This window comes from Saccopteryx bilineata, chromosome 2, assembly GCF_036850765.1.
Source record: "Saccopteryx bilineata isolate mSacBil1 chromosome 2, mSacBil1_pri_phased_curated, whole genome shotgun sequence".
Taxonomy (NCBI): domain Eukaryota; kingdom Metazoa; phylum Chordata; class Mammalia; order Chiroptera; family Emballonuridae; genus Saccopteryx; species Saccopteryx bilineata.
Genome location: NC_089491.1, coordinates 260,877,851 through 260,894,195, shown reverse-complemented (window position 1 = coordinate 260,894,195; position 16,345 = coordinate 260,877,851). Strand labels below are relative to the sequence as shown.

The 16,345-nt window shown below is 48.6% G+C and overlaps 1 protein-coding gene across 1 annotated transcript in view; it reads left to right on the top strand.

Moving 5' to 3' along the window:
- MYO18B (myosin XVIIIB) overlaps positions 1-16,345 on the top strand; it is a 238,619-nt gene that overhangs the window by 57,684 nt on the left and 164,590 nt on the right. Inside the window, exons 13-16 of the mRNA XM_066260272.1 lie at positions 5,898-6,071; positions 10,273-10,363; positions 13,038-13,230; positions 15,276-15,356. Coding sequence (XP_066116369.1) covers positions 5,898-6,071; positions 10,273-10,363; positions 13,038-13,230; positions 15,276-15,356 — 539 coding nt within the window. The remainder of the gene's footprint in view (positions 1-5,897; positions 6,072-10,272; positions 10,364-13,037; positions 13,231-15,275; positions 15,357-16,345) is intronic.

Below are 16,345 nucleotides of genomic sequence, written 5' to 3'. Positions count from 1 at the left end.
TTTGTTCATTCCCTCTGTTCAAATCCCAGCCCGCCTCTTACTGGCGGAATGATCTTGGACATCTCGCCTGGTTAGTTGAAGGCACTTTCAGCTAAACCAGTATTTTCTGAACTAATGTGTCATGGGACACTGGACCTGCCAGATACACTATCAATGCATTCTTAGGCCAGATAAGTCTGAGGTGAACATGCTCTTCTTGGAGATTGATAAGATATACTTCAAAGGCTCTGACAGGTCTTGCATTTAAGAAACTTGTTTCACCAAGCAATGACAAAAAATATGATACAGGGTCCATTTTCCCCAATATCACTAGTGAATACTCCATGGAACAACTGCTACGAGGAGCCCCGATGTGTGGCCGCTCTGCCTCACTCCACACCCTTCCTGCCACGAGCAGAGTTTTAGACTCAGCCCTGCCCTGGCCAGCACACAGGCTGGATGGAGCCAGGCCTCACCCCAGACGTGCAGGTGGCTTCTGAGGAACAGACAGAGACACAAAGACGGAACAGTGATCCAAGACCTTGGCTCCCTTTCAGCGAACCTTCATTTGGCCTGAGTAATTCAAGGGAAAAGTAAACCAAACCTTACTAAGAGTGGTCAGTCTCTGAAGGCCCTCTCTCAGCCTTAGCACCTTAGATGGGTGCAGCTGCTGAGACAAGAGTTCAAGAGCAAGACGTTTATGTGGGAGGTGATCCCAGGCAGCACCAGAAGGGGTGTGAGGAAGGGAAGTGGGAAAGGAAGGCAGCCACAAAGGACAAAGGGTCAAGCCAGCTACCACTCTGGGCAGCTGAGGCTCAATCCCTCTGGGGACCTCTGGAGGACAGCATAGAGCAAGCTCGCTGAGTTATCCCATTGAAAGGGTGTTGTCTTCAGTCTCTGGTTGAAGGCTGCGGATGTTAATTCTTTAGCATTTGGAGCCTGCCCTGTGCATGAACAAATACCCGTATGAAAGAATGCCCTCAGCACTAAGAAGCACAGGAAGGACCAGGGGGCTGTGTGGTGGAGCAGTGAGCTCGGCTCCAAGTCCACCCCACCATGTTGTCATCAGAAATCTGTCCCTATTTCCTTTGGACTTGACTTACAGCCATGTATATGCTCAAGTCCAGTTTAAAATGGAATGCTCAGAGGTACCAGAGCTGCCCCTAACCCTGCACCACTGTCCTTGGGGTCAGGAAACCTACATTCAAGCTCTAGAGCAGTTATTTATGTGCTGTGTGACTTAGCACAGGGCAGAGTCCCTTTCCGTGTCTCAGTGACCTCTGCTACAGAATCCGGCTTCACAACACTCAGCGCGCAGATCTCTCAGGGCAGTTGGGAGATCAGCCAAGGTCACACAACATCCTCCCCCCCAGTGTAGACACGCACAGGCATGCGTCTTCCACACACGAACCCATGAAGAATTAGAATTGTTATTTGCAAATAATTTTAAAATATGGCGCAGATTCAAGGGTGGGCAGTCCTGTCATATGTGCATCGTACTTCTATAAATCCAGACAAAATTGCAAAGGGAAGGCGAGGCCAGTGGTTACAGAGACATATTTTTTTTATATGTCATGGCCCCTCAAGGCAAGCTGCCTGTTTCCACCAGAGGGAAAGCTTGCTGAGTGAGGTTGTGGAAGTGTGCTACCACACTGCACATTACGGGCAACTTAAGAGCTTCTCAAGGGAAATTTTAACGGCACTTGATTTTTTCACCTCAACCTCTGGCTTTAGAACAACCCCCCCTCCCTTGTGAGAGGAAGCCCCTCCCTATAACACCATGGTTAGGGTCTTGAGTGCTGGAGCCAGGAGGCTTGAGTTCAAATCCTGCCTCTGCTGCTTACCAGCTGCATGGCCCTGGAAAGTCATCCTCCCTGAGGCTCCGTTTTCTCTTAGGTCAAGTGGAGATGTTACTGCTGAGCTCATAGGACTGTGAGGAACATATCCACTGTGTGTTCTGTATGTGCTGCTCAGCTGATCTGAGAACATTAAAGTCGCCTCTGTGATATTGATGGGCATTTCTGATTCTTTTTCTTCATTGGGTGAGACAGAGGAAGGGTCATCATAACAAGTCCTATGTGAGACATGCAGAAGAAGAGGTGGAGGGTCCCTAGGTCGCACGGAGGAAAGCCCATTACAGAGCCGAGCCGCGTGTGAAGAAAGTTAGAGGAACCCGTGGGTTGGATTTAATGCACTGACCAGCCTCCAGGGACCTGCTTAGCGTGTTTGGAAATATCTCCCTTAAATCAGGCAGGATTCAAAGAGTCCTGCTGAGTCCCTTCACTGCGCCTCTTTTCAGACACAGGTGCTGTCAGTTGCCTTCCGGACTTCTCTCCAGCTCCAGGGGGCGATGGAAGGCCACTGCCGGCGGGGCGCGGGAGGCTGTTTTAGAGCCGCAGTGTGGGGGTTCAGGAGAGGGACAGGACAGCGCCCACCTAGACGGTTACCACCTATTTAATTTGCCTCCAACCTCCAGCACAGGAAGAAGAAAGTCTCATTCAGGGCTCATAGCCTTTAATGCCTCTCTTTTATATTTAACAAAGAGGGCAGACCTCTTGCTCCCAGGTAAGTGCATCTAATTAGATTCTAATGATATTTTTGTGCTCATGTTGTACTTATTTCTACTTTCTATTTGTGACAAGTGATAATGGAATTGCTTTGCACACTGGCCCCCTGTACACAGAAGGTGAGGAGGGACAGAGGAGAGGCAGACCACTCCAGATGGGCAGGCGGTTGGTTTAATAAGCAAGTGGCCCTGTCTGTGGGCTGTGTCTCCAAGACGAATAGATCTCCGAACACACCTGCAAGAATCTTAAATGTTTCTCTAGTGGCCTTAGGAGTTTAGTCATGTGTTCAGTCCAGATGGTCTCATCCACACCTCACTCTCTCAAGGCTGGGCCTTTGGAACAGCTCCTCGTGTGAAGACCGGGGACAGTGTGTGGGGGAGAGGGCAGAGGAACCTTCTAAGGAGAGGGCGGGGCTGAGGAACTTCCCATTGCCCAGGTCCCACTTATGGGAATCGGTGGTCACAGTCTGTGAATGACCCTCTCCAACAAATGGGTTATGGGTTCTCATTTAAGACAGTACTGCTATACCATTTCCTTTAATAATATATTTAAGTGAAAAAGATAGCTGAGTCCATTTAGAAGAAAGTCCTAGGTGGAGTCACAAGGATATGGAAAATTTCCTAAAGGTGGTATTGGAAGGATTGACTTTGGGGAAATAGTTCTTTCACTTATTATCAGTCTGATGTCTAGTGATTTCTCTAGGTCAGTTTTTCTCATTTATAAAGTGGGAATGATAAGACTGCTTTCTGGGACTCTTGTGAAGATTTGATGATGATGATGATAACTACAACTAACATGCAGTGAGCTTTTCCCACGTGTCAAAACAGGAATTCTAACACAGACATTATAACTATAAAAACCATGAGCTGAACAATGATTACATGATGAAAAAATGGGATAAATGAGCAGTAACTGTTATCATCACCGCCATCATTATCACCTTCTTTATCACTTTTGAAAGTGGCAGGACTTTTTTTTTTTTTAATTTTTTTATATTTTTCTGAAGTTGGAAACGGGGAGGCAGTCAGATAGACTCCCGCATGTGCCCGACTGGGATCCACCCGGCATGCCCACCAGGGGGCGATGCTCTGCCCATCTGGGGCATTGATCTGTTGTGACCAGATTCATTCTAGTGCCTGAGGCAGAGGCCACAGAGCCATCCTCAGCACCCAGGCCAACTTTGCTCCAATGGAGCCTTGGCTGCGGGAGGGGAAGAGAGAGACAGAGAGGAAGGAGAGGGGGAGGGATGGAGAAGCAGATGGGTGCCTGGCCAGGAATCGAACCTGGACTCCTGCACACCAAGTCGATGCTCTACCACTGAGCCAACTGGCCAGGGCCAGGACTTTTTTTTTTTAATAGCCATGTTACCTCTCTGAATATTAGTTTCTTCATCTATAAAATAGGAATAATCTGTAACATGCAGCTACTAAGTGAGGCTCTTGTCATGATCAGTGCTGAGTCTCAGGCGATAGGAAGACCTCAACAAGAAGTAGCGATCTGTGGCCCCTGAGTGACCGGGGCCAGAGCTCCTCCTCTTCAGGTGGTGTCAAAGTCCCAGATGTCTTTTTCCCTATCTCTACTTTTTTTTTTTTTTCCATTTTTCTGAAGCTGGAAACAGGGAGAGATAGTCAGACAGACTCCCGCATGCGCCCGACCGGGATCCACCCGGCACGCCCACCATGGGGCGACGCTCTGCCCACCAGGGGGCGATGCTCTGCCCCTCCGGGGCGTCGCCATGTTGCGACCAGAGCTACTCTAGCGCCTGAGGCAGCGGCCACAGAGCCATCCCCAGCGCCCGGGCCATCTTTGCTCCAATGGAGCCTTGGCTGCGGGAGGGGAAGAGAGAGACAGAGAGGGAAAGCGTGGCGGAGGGGTGGAGAAGCAAATGGGCGCTTCTCCTGTGTGCCCTGGCCGGGAATCGAACCCGGGTCCTCCGCACGCTAGGCCGACGCTCTACCACTGAGCCAACCGGCCAGGGCCCCTATCTCTACTTTTGACTTAAACCAGATGTGTCCTTCAAGGTGGGGCCCTCCTGATCTCTTTCTGATGGACTGTGAAATCTCTGTTGGCAGCTGAGGTTCTTATTTCAAAGAAGGAACCACATTCATGGGAACATCAGATATGGGAGAAAATTATTTAGCGACAACCTGTTATTTGTTTTTAATAAATCATTTATTTCTTTTTATACTTGGATTAAAAAATTTGAACAAAATTTCTACTCAAAATTTGTAGAAAATTGGGAAAAATACAGAATCCCCATACTTAGCTGTGACTGTTAATATTTGGATGTATCTTCTTTCTATTATTTATTTACAGCAGTTGAGAGTGATTTACATAGTTTACATCATACCGTGGTGTGGTTTTCTAGTTTGCTCTTCTGTTAACATTAGACTGTACACATTGTCTATGTTGTACAATGTCTTCATTGCTGATCTTCAGTGTCCTTACAATAGTCCATAGAGTGGCTTCCCATTGCTTCTTCAACCTGATATGGTTCCTCCCTCCCCTCTGTACATTTTAGCCACCTGACCTTTTTGGTGTCTCTCTAACACATCATGCTCATTCCTGCCTCAGGGCCTTTGCACTGCCTCCTCTTTCTGCCTCTAGAGCTTTTCCTTGTTCTTTATGTGACCAGCTCCTTCTCACCTTTCATAACCCAGTTCCGATACCACATCCTCAGATAAAGCCCTCTCTGATCACCAGGAGCCATAGCAACTTCTTTGGTCTCTCTTGATCTCATCACCCTGTTTTATTTAATTAAAGAAAAAAATAATAATTTTATCATCTGAAATTAATCTTACTATCTATTAGTTTACCTGTTTATTGTTTCATTCCCTCATAGACTGTGAGCTCCATGAGGACAGGCATCTCATCTGTCTTGGTCATTATTGATTTCCCAGCGCCTGTCACAGTGTAGGAGCTCAATACATATGCACTGAATAAGTGGGCAGCTGGTTAAAGGGTTGCACTGTGGCTGAGTGGCTAGTTGAATGGATAGGTAGGTGGGCGGTAGAGGTGGTGAATGGGTGGGTGGATAGATAAGCGAACACGTGGGTGGATAAATCATACTTTTACTAACCATTCTCCAATTCCACATTTGGAGTGTTCCCCATGATATTTTTAATTACTTTCAAAAAGTGAACAATGCAATGGCATGGAAACAGAATCAACATGTCTCTTGGGAAATCTGACCCCGTCCCATGGGCCATCTGCGAGGGGCCCAGGCCTGGGCGGGTATTCAGTCTTCTGCTCAGGGTAAGATGCCTGGGTGGTGGGAGGTGGTAAGAGAGTCTCCCAGGTTCTCTTGGATTCCAGAACCTCACTGCCATATTCGGTTCATTCCTTGTGCAGTGGGCCGGAAGCAGTTTATGCGGTTTGAGTGGGCAAACCATGCAGCTGAGGCCCTGGGCTGTGAGTATGAGGAGCTGAACACGGCCACCTTCAAGCACCACCTGCGGCAGATCATTGAGCAAGTGACATCTGGGTCGAGCCGACGGGCCCTTGAGGATGAGGAGACCAGCTCAGGTATGGAAGTGCTGCCACTCTGAATGGGCTGGGTCCCCATTGGCTTGTGGGGACATACCAGTATTCCCTCACCTATTCATTGTGGATTTAATGAGGGTCTATTATATGCAGACCTTCTAGGTGCAAAGGAAGCCACTGTGGGTGGACGTGGACATGGCTCTTACCTGCACGGTGCTTGTGGTCAGATAGTTAGCTCTGCCAGTGGTCATGAGGGCTGAGGGGAAGGGACACTGTAGGAGGATGGCTGGAGCAGCTAGGAGGATAGTAGGAGATGGCATTTTGGAACAGGTAGTGGTCAGCTCATGTGCAAGTCTGTAAACCAGGGTTTCTATTCTAAGATTGATGAGAAGCCAGGGAGGGGCCCGAGCAGAGGAAAGGCATGGGTTGACTTGCTCTCTATGGCACGCAGCCTGGAGGGAGGTTGGGAATGAGAGGGAGAAGGGAGAGCACTTAGGAACCTTATACCAATCACCAGGTGAGAGGATGGTGGTTGGACAAGGGAAGTGGCAGTAGAGATGAGACAAGGTGAATGTGTTCAAAGTCAGGTTGACAAATAGAGATGATGGCATAAACCCTGGGGGAAAGTGAGGGACCAGAACGGCTTCTAGGATTCGGCCTAAGCAACTGGAGGAACGGAGGTGCTTTGAACTGGTGTAGGGGGAGAGCTTTGTGCTGCACCTGCTGATGGGGGGTTTGCTGAGTCCCAAGTCTGCAGCCTCCGCTGGCCAGATGCTGTGGCCTCAGAGAGTGAGGACAGAGACCTCGGGGGCCTCTGAGAACGCCCTAGGAGCGGCTCTCCTGGAGTCCGCAGTCTTGAGTTAATGGGTCCAAGATTGTTTGGGGTTGTGGTTTGGGGGCCCATTTCTTTTTTTTTTTAAGATTTCTTTTTTAAAAATAATTTGTTTGGCCCTGGCTGGTTGGCTCAGTGGTAGAGCATTGGCCTGGCGTGCGGGGGACCCGGATTTGATTCCCGGCCAGGGCACATAGGAGAAGCGCCCATTTGCTTCTCCACCCCCCTCCCTCCTTCCTCTCTGTCTCTCTCTTCCCCTCCCACAGCCAAGGCTCCATTGGAGCAAAGATGGCTCGGGCGCTGGGGATGGCTCCTTGGCCTCTGCCCCAGGCGCTAGAGTGGCTCTGGTCGTGGCAAAGCGATGCCCTGGAGGGGCAGAGCATCGCTCCCTGGTGGGCAGAGCGTCGCCCCTGGTGGGTGTGCCGGGTGGATCCTGGTCGGGCGCATGCGGGAGTCTGTCTGACTGTCTCTCCCTGTTTCCAGCTTCAGAAAAATACAAAAAAAATTTTTTTTTAATTTTATTTATTCATTTTAGAGAGGAGAGAGAAAGGGAGAGAGACAGACAGAGAGAGAGAGAACAGAGACAGAGAGAGAAGGTGGGGAGGAGCTGGAAGCATCAACTCCCCTATGTGCCTTGACCAGGCAAGCCCAGGGTTTCGAACTGGCGACCTCAGCATTTCCAAATCGACGCTTCATCCACTGCGCCACCACAGGTCAGGCATGGGGCCCATTTCTTAGAGGCTGCTTGGATCATCAGAGCTGCTTCACCCTCTAGGGACTTGAGCTTGATGGCTACTGTCCCTTATCCCACTGGCCTTTCATGTTTTCTTCTAGGTCTAAGTGTGAGCTGTTGTCTACCTATAGTTACACCTGCTATCTGACACTCCTCCACACATGCACATGCCTATGCATACATGTGCACAACACATAGCATGCACATACACACATGTACATGTATGCACATACCACATATCTGCAGGCACATACTACATCTACATGGGACACGTATATGCATAGACATACACCTCACACATACATAAACATGATAGACATGCAGGCACCACACAGATGTGCATGGGCACATGTACAGATAGATACATGCACATATGTGCACACACAAATACCACACACATGCACATGGATACACACTACACATGCACAGATACATGCATATACCTCACACATTCACAAATGTGTTCAAGACATATACCACCTACATGTACACAGACACACACAGCACAAAAATGTGCACATACATATGCACACACACAGAAGCTCAGCTATGTGCACACACCACTCTGTGAGTCTGAGTCAGCCTCTCAGGCTGAGGTCTCCAGGGTAGATGTTAAGCAGGCAGGGGACTGGCAGGTTTAGGAGAGATGCAGGGAGGCTGTGGGTTGCCTAGCAACGGCCCAGGTTGGGGGTGAAGCTAAAGGAGGGATGAGAAATGCTTCGGGGCTGCAGCAGGCTGTCTGGAATGTACAAGCAGGAGTGTTTCCCCAGGCACCGGTGTGCGTGTAGATTTGGAAATTGTGCTTCCAATTCTGTGCGTGAAACCAGAAGCCTAAAGGGTCAGGATTTGTGATCTGACACCGGCCCTGTCCCCCCAACCCTCAGCCCATTTTGTTGAGTTCATGCTAACCAAGGCCAGCTGTTTTAATGGGACCAATGAGTGTGTGTGCATGTGTGTGTGTGTGTGCCTATGTGCACGTGTGTGTGTTTAAACACAATTGAGACTGCAACTATCCTAATAGCTTTGTAAGCTTTTTTATTCCTCCTTAACATGACAGGTAGGTGCGTTTTCATCTCATTCAGTATTCTTCTATGCCTGTTTTTAAGCATTCCTTTGTATGGATGGACCACAAATTATCTCACCATTTGCTATTGTTGGATGTTTAAGCTGTTCTGAAAAGGTGGTTTTTGCCAGTTTGATCAACAATTGAGGGAATGCTTGTACCCAGAAATCTTTGTTTCTCTGAATATTTCATTAGAATAAAGCCTAAGAGTGAAATTATTAAGTCAAAGTACATGAACATTTTATGCTTCTGACGTAAAACTGCCAAGTTTCCCTCCAGAAAGAGGGAGCAACAAGCATTTATGGAGTTCCCACTCTGGGTCAGGGGATTTCGGAGCCGACAAACCCACAGACCATCCCCGTCCTCGGGGCACTCCTAGCCACCGTGAGGGGACATGAGTAAATAAAATAACCACACATGGAAAGACAGGCTGTAGTCAGGGCTAGAAAAGGAGGGTAGGCTTGTCCTTCTGTGTCTGGCTTGGTTCACTTAACCTAACACCCTCAAAATTCACCCTCGTTGCAGCAAATGGCACATTTGAATAATATAATACACAATTCCACTTGTATCAGAAATCTGAAAAAGTCAAAGTCATGGAAGCAGAGAGTAGAGTGGCGGTTATCAGGGCTGGAGGGAGGGGAAATGGGAGATGCTGGTCAGTCGGTATGGAGTGTCTCTTATTCAGGATGAATAAATCCAGGAGAGCGGAGGACTGAGTAGATGAATGAGATAATCAATAGAGGAGTAAGTCCTACGGTTAGCAATGCTGTATTATGTAATTAAAATTTTTATAGGGTAAATCTTACGTTACCTATTCTTATAACATACACACACAAAGAGGGAGGGAGGAAACTTTATTTATTTATTATTATTTTTTTAAGTGATAGGAGGGGTGATAGACTCCTGCATGTGCCCCGACTGGGTTCCACCTGGCAACCCCTGTCTGGGGCCAATACTTGAATCAACAGAGCTATCCTCAGTGCCTGGGGGCGACGCTCGAACCAATTGAGCCACTGGCTGAGGGAGGGGAAGAGGGAATGGAGAGGGGGAACAGAAGGGGAAGAGAAGCAGACGGTTGCTTCTCATGTGTGTCCTGACTGGGGATTGAACTCGGGACATCTGTACATCAGAGCAACTCTATCCCCTGAGCCAACCGGCCAGGGCTGGGAGAAAACTTTTAGAGATGATGGTTATGTTTATGGTGATGATACTTATTGTCCAACTCATCAGAGTATATATAATAAATAGGTGGGTACAGCTTTTTGTATGTCAGTTATACCTCAATAAAAAATTAATTTAAAAAAAGAAGCAAGAAAGAGCTAGGCATTGGCTTATTGCAGTGGTGGTCAAGGCAGGCTTCCCTGAAGAGGTGACATTGGGCTGAGCCCTAAGGGATGAGCAGGAAAGCATGTTGGAGAGGAGGTAGGACTAGGTTATGTAGGACCCTCGAGGTCCTGATAAGACACTCGATCTTGGTTCTAAGAACATGGGTATGTAATTTCAGGGGGGCGGGGAGAGATGTGTATGAAGGAGGGGGGTTCGCTAAGGCCAGTAGTGATGTCTCTGGACTGATGTCCCAGGCAAGGTCCTGACCTTTTCCTCTTTACAACTCCAGGGCTCAAGATGACGGGCGTAGAGTGTGTGGAGGGGATGGCCTCGGGTCTGTACCAAGAACTGTTTGCCGCTGTGGTCTCACTCATCAACAGGTAACTGCAGCCATTCCTGGGCACACAGTCAGCCTCTCTGCAGGCATGTGAATGAGTCCAAGCATGGGCAGTTAAGCAGAGTAGGGTTTTTTTTTTAATGCTGGAGAGTGGATTTTCTTTTTTTTTTCATTCTTTTTTTTATTTATTTATTATTTTTTATTTTTTTAATAATTTTATTTTTTTAATGGGGTGACATCAATGAATCAGGATACATATATTCAAAGATAACAAGTCCAGGTTATCTTGTCGTTCAATTATGTTGCATACCCATCACCCAAAGTCAGATTGTCCTCTGTCACCTTCTATCTTGTTTTCTTTGTGCCCCTCCCCCTCCCCCTTTCCCTCTCCCATTCCCCCCTCCCTCCCCGTAACCACCACACTCTTATCAATGTCTCTTAGTTTCACTTTTATGTCCCACCTACGTATGGAATAATGCAGTTCCTGGTTTTTTCTGATTTACTTATTTTGCTTTGTATCATGTTATCAAGATCCCACCATTTTGCTGTAAATGTTCCGATGTCATCATTTCTTATGGCTGAGTAGTATTCCATAGTGTATATGTGCCACATCTTCTTTATCCAGTCATCTATTGATGGGCTTTTTGGTTGTTTCCATGTCCTGGCCACTGTGAACAATGCTGCAATAAACATGGGGCTGCATGTGTCTTTACGTATCAATGTTTCTGAGTTTTTGGGGTATATACCCAGTAGAGGGATTGCTGGGTCATAAGGTAGTTCTATTTTCAGTTTTTTGAGGAATCACCATACTTTCTTCCATAATGGTTGTACTACTTTACATTCCCACCAACAGTGTATGAGGGTTCCTTTTTCTCCACAGCCTGGAGAGTGGATTTTCTAGTTGCAGAATACTGTGTTGAAATTTCACTTTGGCTACCTCTCTGATCTCTTCTTCTGCATTTGTAAAATAGCTCTATCCTCCAGCATCATTGAGAGAATTAAAAGAAATAATGAAGTTAAATAACTCTTCCTAATTATGATGCTAAATACCAACAATTGAAACTAACGATTTGGGGGCACCAACTTAGGGCAGAGGCCTGCACTGATTGCTTCTTTAGCATCATTTACTATTCCCATCAGACCGTTGCATGGATGTGATAACTGAGGCAGAGAGGTGCAGCTGGGATGCAAACACAGTGCTGTACTCCCCCTTCCTACCTTCGAGTTTCCCTGAAATGCTCTCATCCATTTATTTTTCTAAAATTTCCACTGGGAATGGGGAGGAACCAGAGGGGAGTTTCTGAGAGGGCCAGGATGCGTCTTTGAAATGCGTCTGCCTCTGCGGGCTGCAGGCTCAGGAGCCCGTGGTTTCTATCCTGGTGAGCCAACTCCAACCCATCCATGGAAACCTTTAAGCAATTCCAGCAGTGTGGACCCAGAACCTCGGCAAGGCCCTCCCTCCTCCGTGAAAGCAGGAAGCGTAATTAGGCTTCTGACATCCTGTTAAGGGGATGAGGCTTGTGTGTAGCAACGAGCAGCCAGGGTTCTCCAATGGCATCAGGACACAGAATTCATTCCCTCTCTTGCTCCTGGAATAATTACCATCTGAGACCAAATTAGTGGAAACCAAGGGGATTGTGCTCACTCAGAGCGAGGAGCGCTGGGGGTGGAAAAGGAACTGCTGACCCGAGGAAGCTGCCTCAGCTCACGGAGGGCAGTTGCTTCACGGTTTTGTTCATAAAATGGGTACATTGATGGGTGCATTGATGGGCGCATTGGGGATAACAATACCCACTGCCACCATCCGTCAGCACCTAGTAGGCGTCTGACTTTCCAAGTGTTAAGTAACTTACTTAACTGGCCCCAGTGTACATATGGAAAACCTTGGTAAGTGATGGGGAAGAGAGGAGGTTCAAACTAAGGGCCCTTCAAAGCGTATTCCGATCACACTACTGATAAGAGCAGATAGCTTTTACCAAGCACTTACCATGTGGCAACCCATGTAGAGCTATCACACCCAACCAGCCCAGCAGCTCTCTGAGGTCGGCTCATCATTAACTCTTTCATGGCTGGCTCAGAGAGGTTGGGCAACTTTCCCAAGACATGCAGTTCCACAAGTGCAGAGGGCCGGAGCCCACATGTGACTGTCTCCCAAGTCCCTTACCTCTTGCATTTTAGATGTAAACAATCTGTCCACCTGGATAGATTCATTGAGAGGATCTAAAGAGGTGATGGCTTGAAGGAACTTTGTAAACTGAGGCACTGAACAAAATTGTTTTTCTATTGCAATGTGTCACTAAGAAGGAAAAGGAGGTTCTAGTTTTAACTTTCTAGCCAATTTGCCACATGACCTTAAGCAAGTCATTTCTCCACACTGGGCCTGGTGGGAGAGAACATTTCCCGAAGGCCAGATGTGTCCATGTTGGCACTTGCCAAACTTGAACTCCTTTGATTCTTACTTACCGTAGGACTTGGGATCACTCTACTCATCCCTACCATCATTAGCAGTTGGGAAAATCATGCTCAGAGAGGTTAATTCACTTACCTGAGGTCACACAGCCTGTACATGGTGAGCCTGGTTTTGAAAGTAGATCTGCTGGATTTCCAAACCCACCCAAGCATGTGGTCTCAGTGTCTCCCTCTCTGTGAATGGGAGGCTTTGATCCCCGGGCTCTATCATGCCATGTCATTTCAGGGCCTCTCCCCTTTCTCCTCAGATCTTTCTCCTCCCACCACCTCTCAATGGCCTCCATCATGGTGGTGGACTCTCCGGGCTTTCAAAACCCCCGGCACCAGGGCAAGGACCGGGCTGCCACCTTCGAGGAGCTGTGTCACAATTACGCTCAGGAGCGCCTGCAGCTGCTTTTCTACCAGCGGACCTTTGTCTCCACGCTAGACCGATACCGGGAGGTACAGCTGGGCAGAGCGGGGCCTTCCCCCGGGTGCAGCAGAGTGTGTGAGGCCAGACAGGGCACAGGGCCTGGGCCTCCAGTAACCTTCGGCTTCATCCTGTTTGTTCATCACTAAACAGAACCCTAACTCCAGGTCTGGCTCCCCAGGCCTCTGCCACCCCCCATCTCCCTCTTTCTCCAGCCTCTGTCCACGGCCCCCTGCACCCTGCAGTCCAGAAACACCCTGGAATTTGGTTCTCCCCAGCCTGGCTCCCACAGCTGCCCCTCTTTGGGATGCCCTGTGCCTCCTTGCCCACGCCACCCTAGCTGGCTTCTCCTCTCACAGTTAGCCTGCACCTTCCCTGCTGTGGAAAGCCCGTCACGCTGGTTGTGGGGTGAAAGCGGTGGGCTTGCTCTTTGGATCCTAACAGGGCAGTATTTAACAAAGGAGCAGACGCAGTACCCTTCCGGGAGGCACCCTGGAGAAACTGTGTGCAAACCAGGAAATGCATGCAGGCGTATTCCTGCCAGCCCTTCTGTTCTTATTTTTTTTAATAAAGTTTAATTTGAAATCTAACATTTACACAAGAAAAGTACACAAATTATAAGTGTATTGCTCAATGGGTTTCTCCAAACACACTCATGCATCTACCACCCACTTGGAAAGTGGACCACTGCCAGTACCCTGGATACGTGCCCCCGCCTTCCTCCCTGAAGGAGACCCCTTTGACTCCAGCAAGTTCTAATGGCAAATATTAGAAATGACTCTATTAGTTTCCAATAGATAATGGGTATTAATATTATGGCCATTTCTTTGGTTGGAGCCCACACACAGCAATGCACATAAAAGCATCCACATGGATAAATCTTAAGGAAAAGTCCTTGATGAGACCTGGGGTCTGACTCTAACTCTGTCACTCATTGGCTGTGTGGCCTTAGGAAAGTCACTCACCCTCTCTGATCTTTGATTTTTTTTTACATGTAAAATAGAAATAATATTTCAGTATCAGTTACCATTTGCCATAATCACGTGACCTAATAAACTACCTGAAAATGCAGTGGCTTTAAAAATCACCCTTTGTTATTGCTTTCCACGTCTCTGGGTGGCCTGGGCACTCTTCTGGCCTCAGCCCGGAGAGCTCTTGGCTGGTGATCAGATGCAGGCCGGGAAGGTGGAGGGTTGTCAGGCTCTCTCACGTGTCTGGGGTCAGCTGGCCCTGAGCTTACCCAGGCAGGCCTTGGGTAGGATGACTCCTCCGCGCTCCAAGGATGCCCGGTCCCCCAGCAGGCCAGCCCAGGCTGTCTCATGGGTCTGGCGGGGTTCTAAGAAAGTGAGCAGAAGGGAGCAGGCTCCCTTGAGACCTCAACCTGGAACTGACCGTGTCACTTCTGCTGTATTCAGCAGATCACAGCAAGTCCATGGCCGAGCTCTGACTCAAGGGGTTCCCCTTCTGGGTGGGGCAGACTGCAGTGTCTCTGCAGAGAGCGCAGAGACATGGAAGGAGAGAGAACGGGGTTAGCTGTATCATTTTTGTCACACTGCCCAATGGGGCTGTTTTGAGCATTTAATGAGGTCGGTCGGATAGAAGGTGCCTAATCTGTATTAGGAATTCAATACACGGTAGCAGCTCCCCCATAACTTCCCCTTAATATTTCACTTATTTCTGATGGTCAAAGTAATACATGTCCTTTATTTAAAAACTAGACAACACATAAAAGTGTCAAGAAGCAGAAAACACAATGTCTGTTAGCCTTACCACCCGGAGGCAACCGCCGTTACGGCTGTCTGCATTTTATCCCAGTCATTTCTTTTTTCATATCCTGTCTTCTCGATAGATTTCTGATCTTTCTGTGCACCAATTGTGCTGTCTGCTCTTGTCCTCACAGCATGATGTTACTCACATTCACATGTCTTACTAACCATGTCCTTTGGACAGCTGGGTGATTGCTGGGATTAAGCTATGATAAACAGCACTGTGATGAACATCTTCGTGCATAATGTCACCCAGACATTCCCGTTCAGCTCACGGAAGGGACTAACGCTGAATTCCTGTGACTCTCCAGGAAGGCCTTCCTGTGCAGTTTGACCCCCCGGAACCGTCCCCAGGGACCACGGTAGCTGTTGTGGATCAGAATCCCTCCCAGGTAACACGGGGCCCCAGCAAACCTGGGCTCTCAGATACCATGAAGCCTTTTAATTGAAATACTGGCAGATTTGAACCATGAAGCTACTAGTTGGGAGTGCTGTCTGCACCCGGAATCATCCAGGGATTATGAAACCACTGACCTTGGGACGTACTCCCAGAATCTGCGTTGATCTGAATATTTCATTCTTGCAATGAGCACTACCTTCTGTTTTATGTCTGAGTTGGTTTCTTAGAATGCTTCCACACCTGGGAGCCTGTGGTCAGAGCTGAGGGGGTTTAAGAACTAGTGACCAGTGCCCAGTGGTCTCCAGCCACTTTCTTCTGGGAGGATCAAGTATTTATTTAGACAGAGGTGCTATGCCCGGCAGAGATGGGGAGAATGGGACCACTAGGGGCACTCTTGGATCCAGGCCCCCAAGCTCCCTCGGGAAAAGACAGGCTTTAGGTTGGGGGCTTCCTGAAGCTTTACCTCACTTTCCCCACCCTGAGAAACCACTTGGCTGACCCCAGCCTCACACCTCTACTCAGCCCTTTGCCAAGACTGCCCCGGACCATTTCAGTTGGCTTGCCTTGAGCATGTCGTCTCAGCCCTTAGTCTACTCATCACCAAAATGGGAACGTCATGCCCCCTGGGGTTGTTGCGAGTGTCAATGAGCTCTGGAGCACAAAGCACCTGGCAGGATGATGGACGCACAGTAGGCATCCTGCAGGTCACTCTCCTGCCATTTGATAGCACTGGCTGCCCGTTCCCGCCTTCCTTGTTCAGGCAGAGGTGGGTTCCAAGGCTTCTCCTGGCTCACAGGTGGCTGTGCCTGCCCCTGCAGAGCTCCCGTGTTTGTGAGCCCTACCAGCACCTCTCTGGCTGCTTCCACCTCCCTGCCGTGTTCACATACCTGGGAGGAATGACTGAGGCTGTGAGGAGGGAAGGGCCATGGTGTCCCCAGATGCCTGGGCAGTGGCTGGGCACGGCTGCCTGCCAAGGATGCA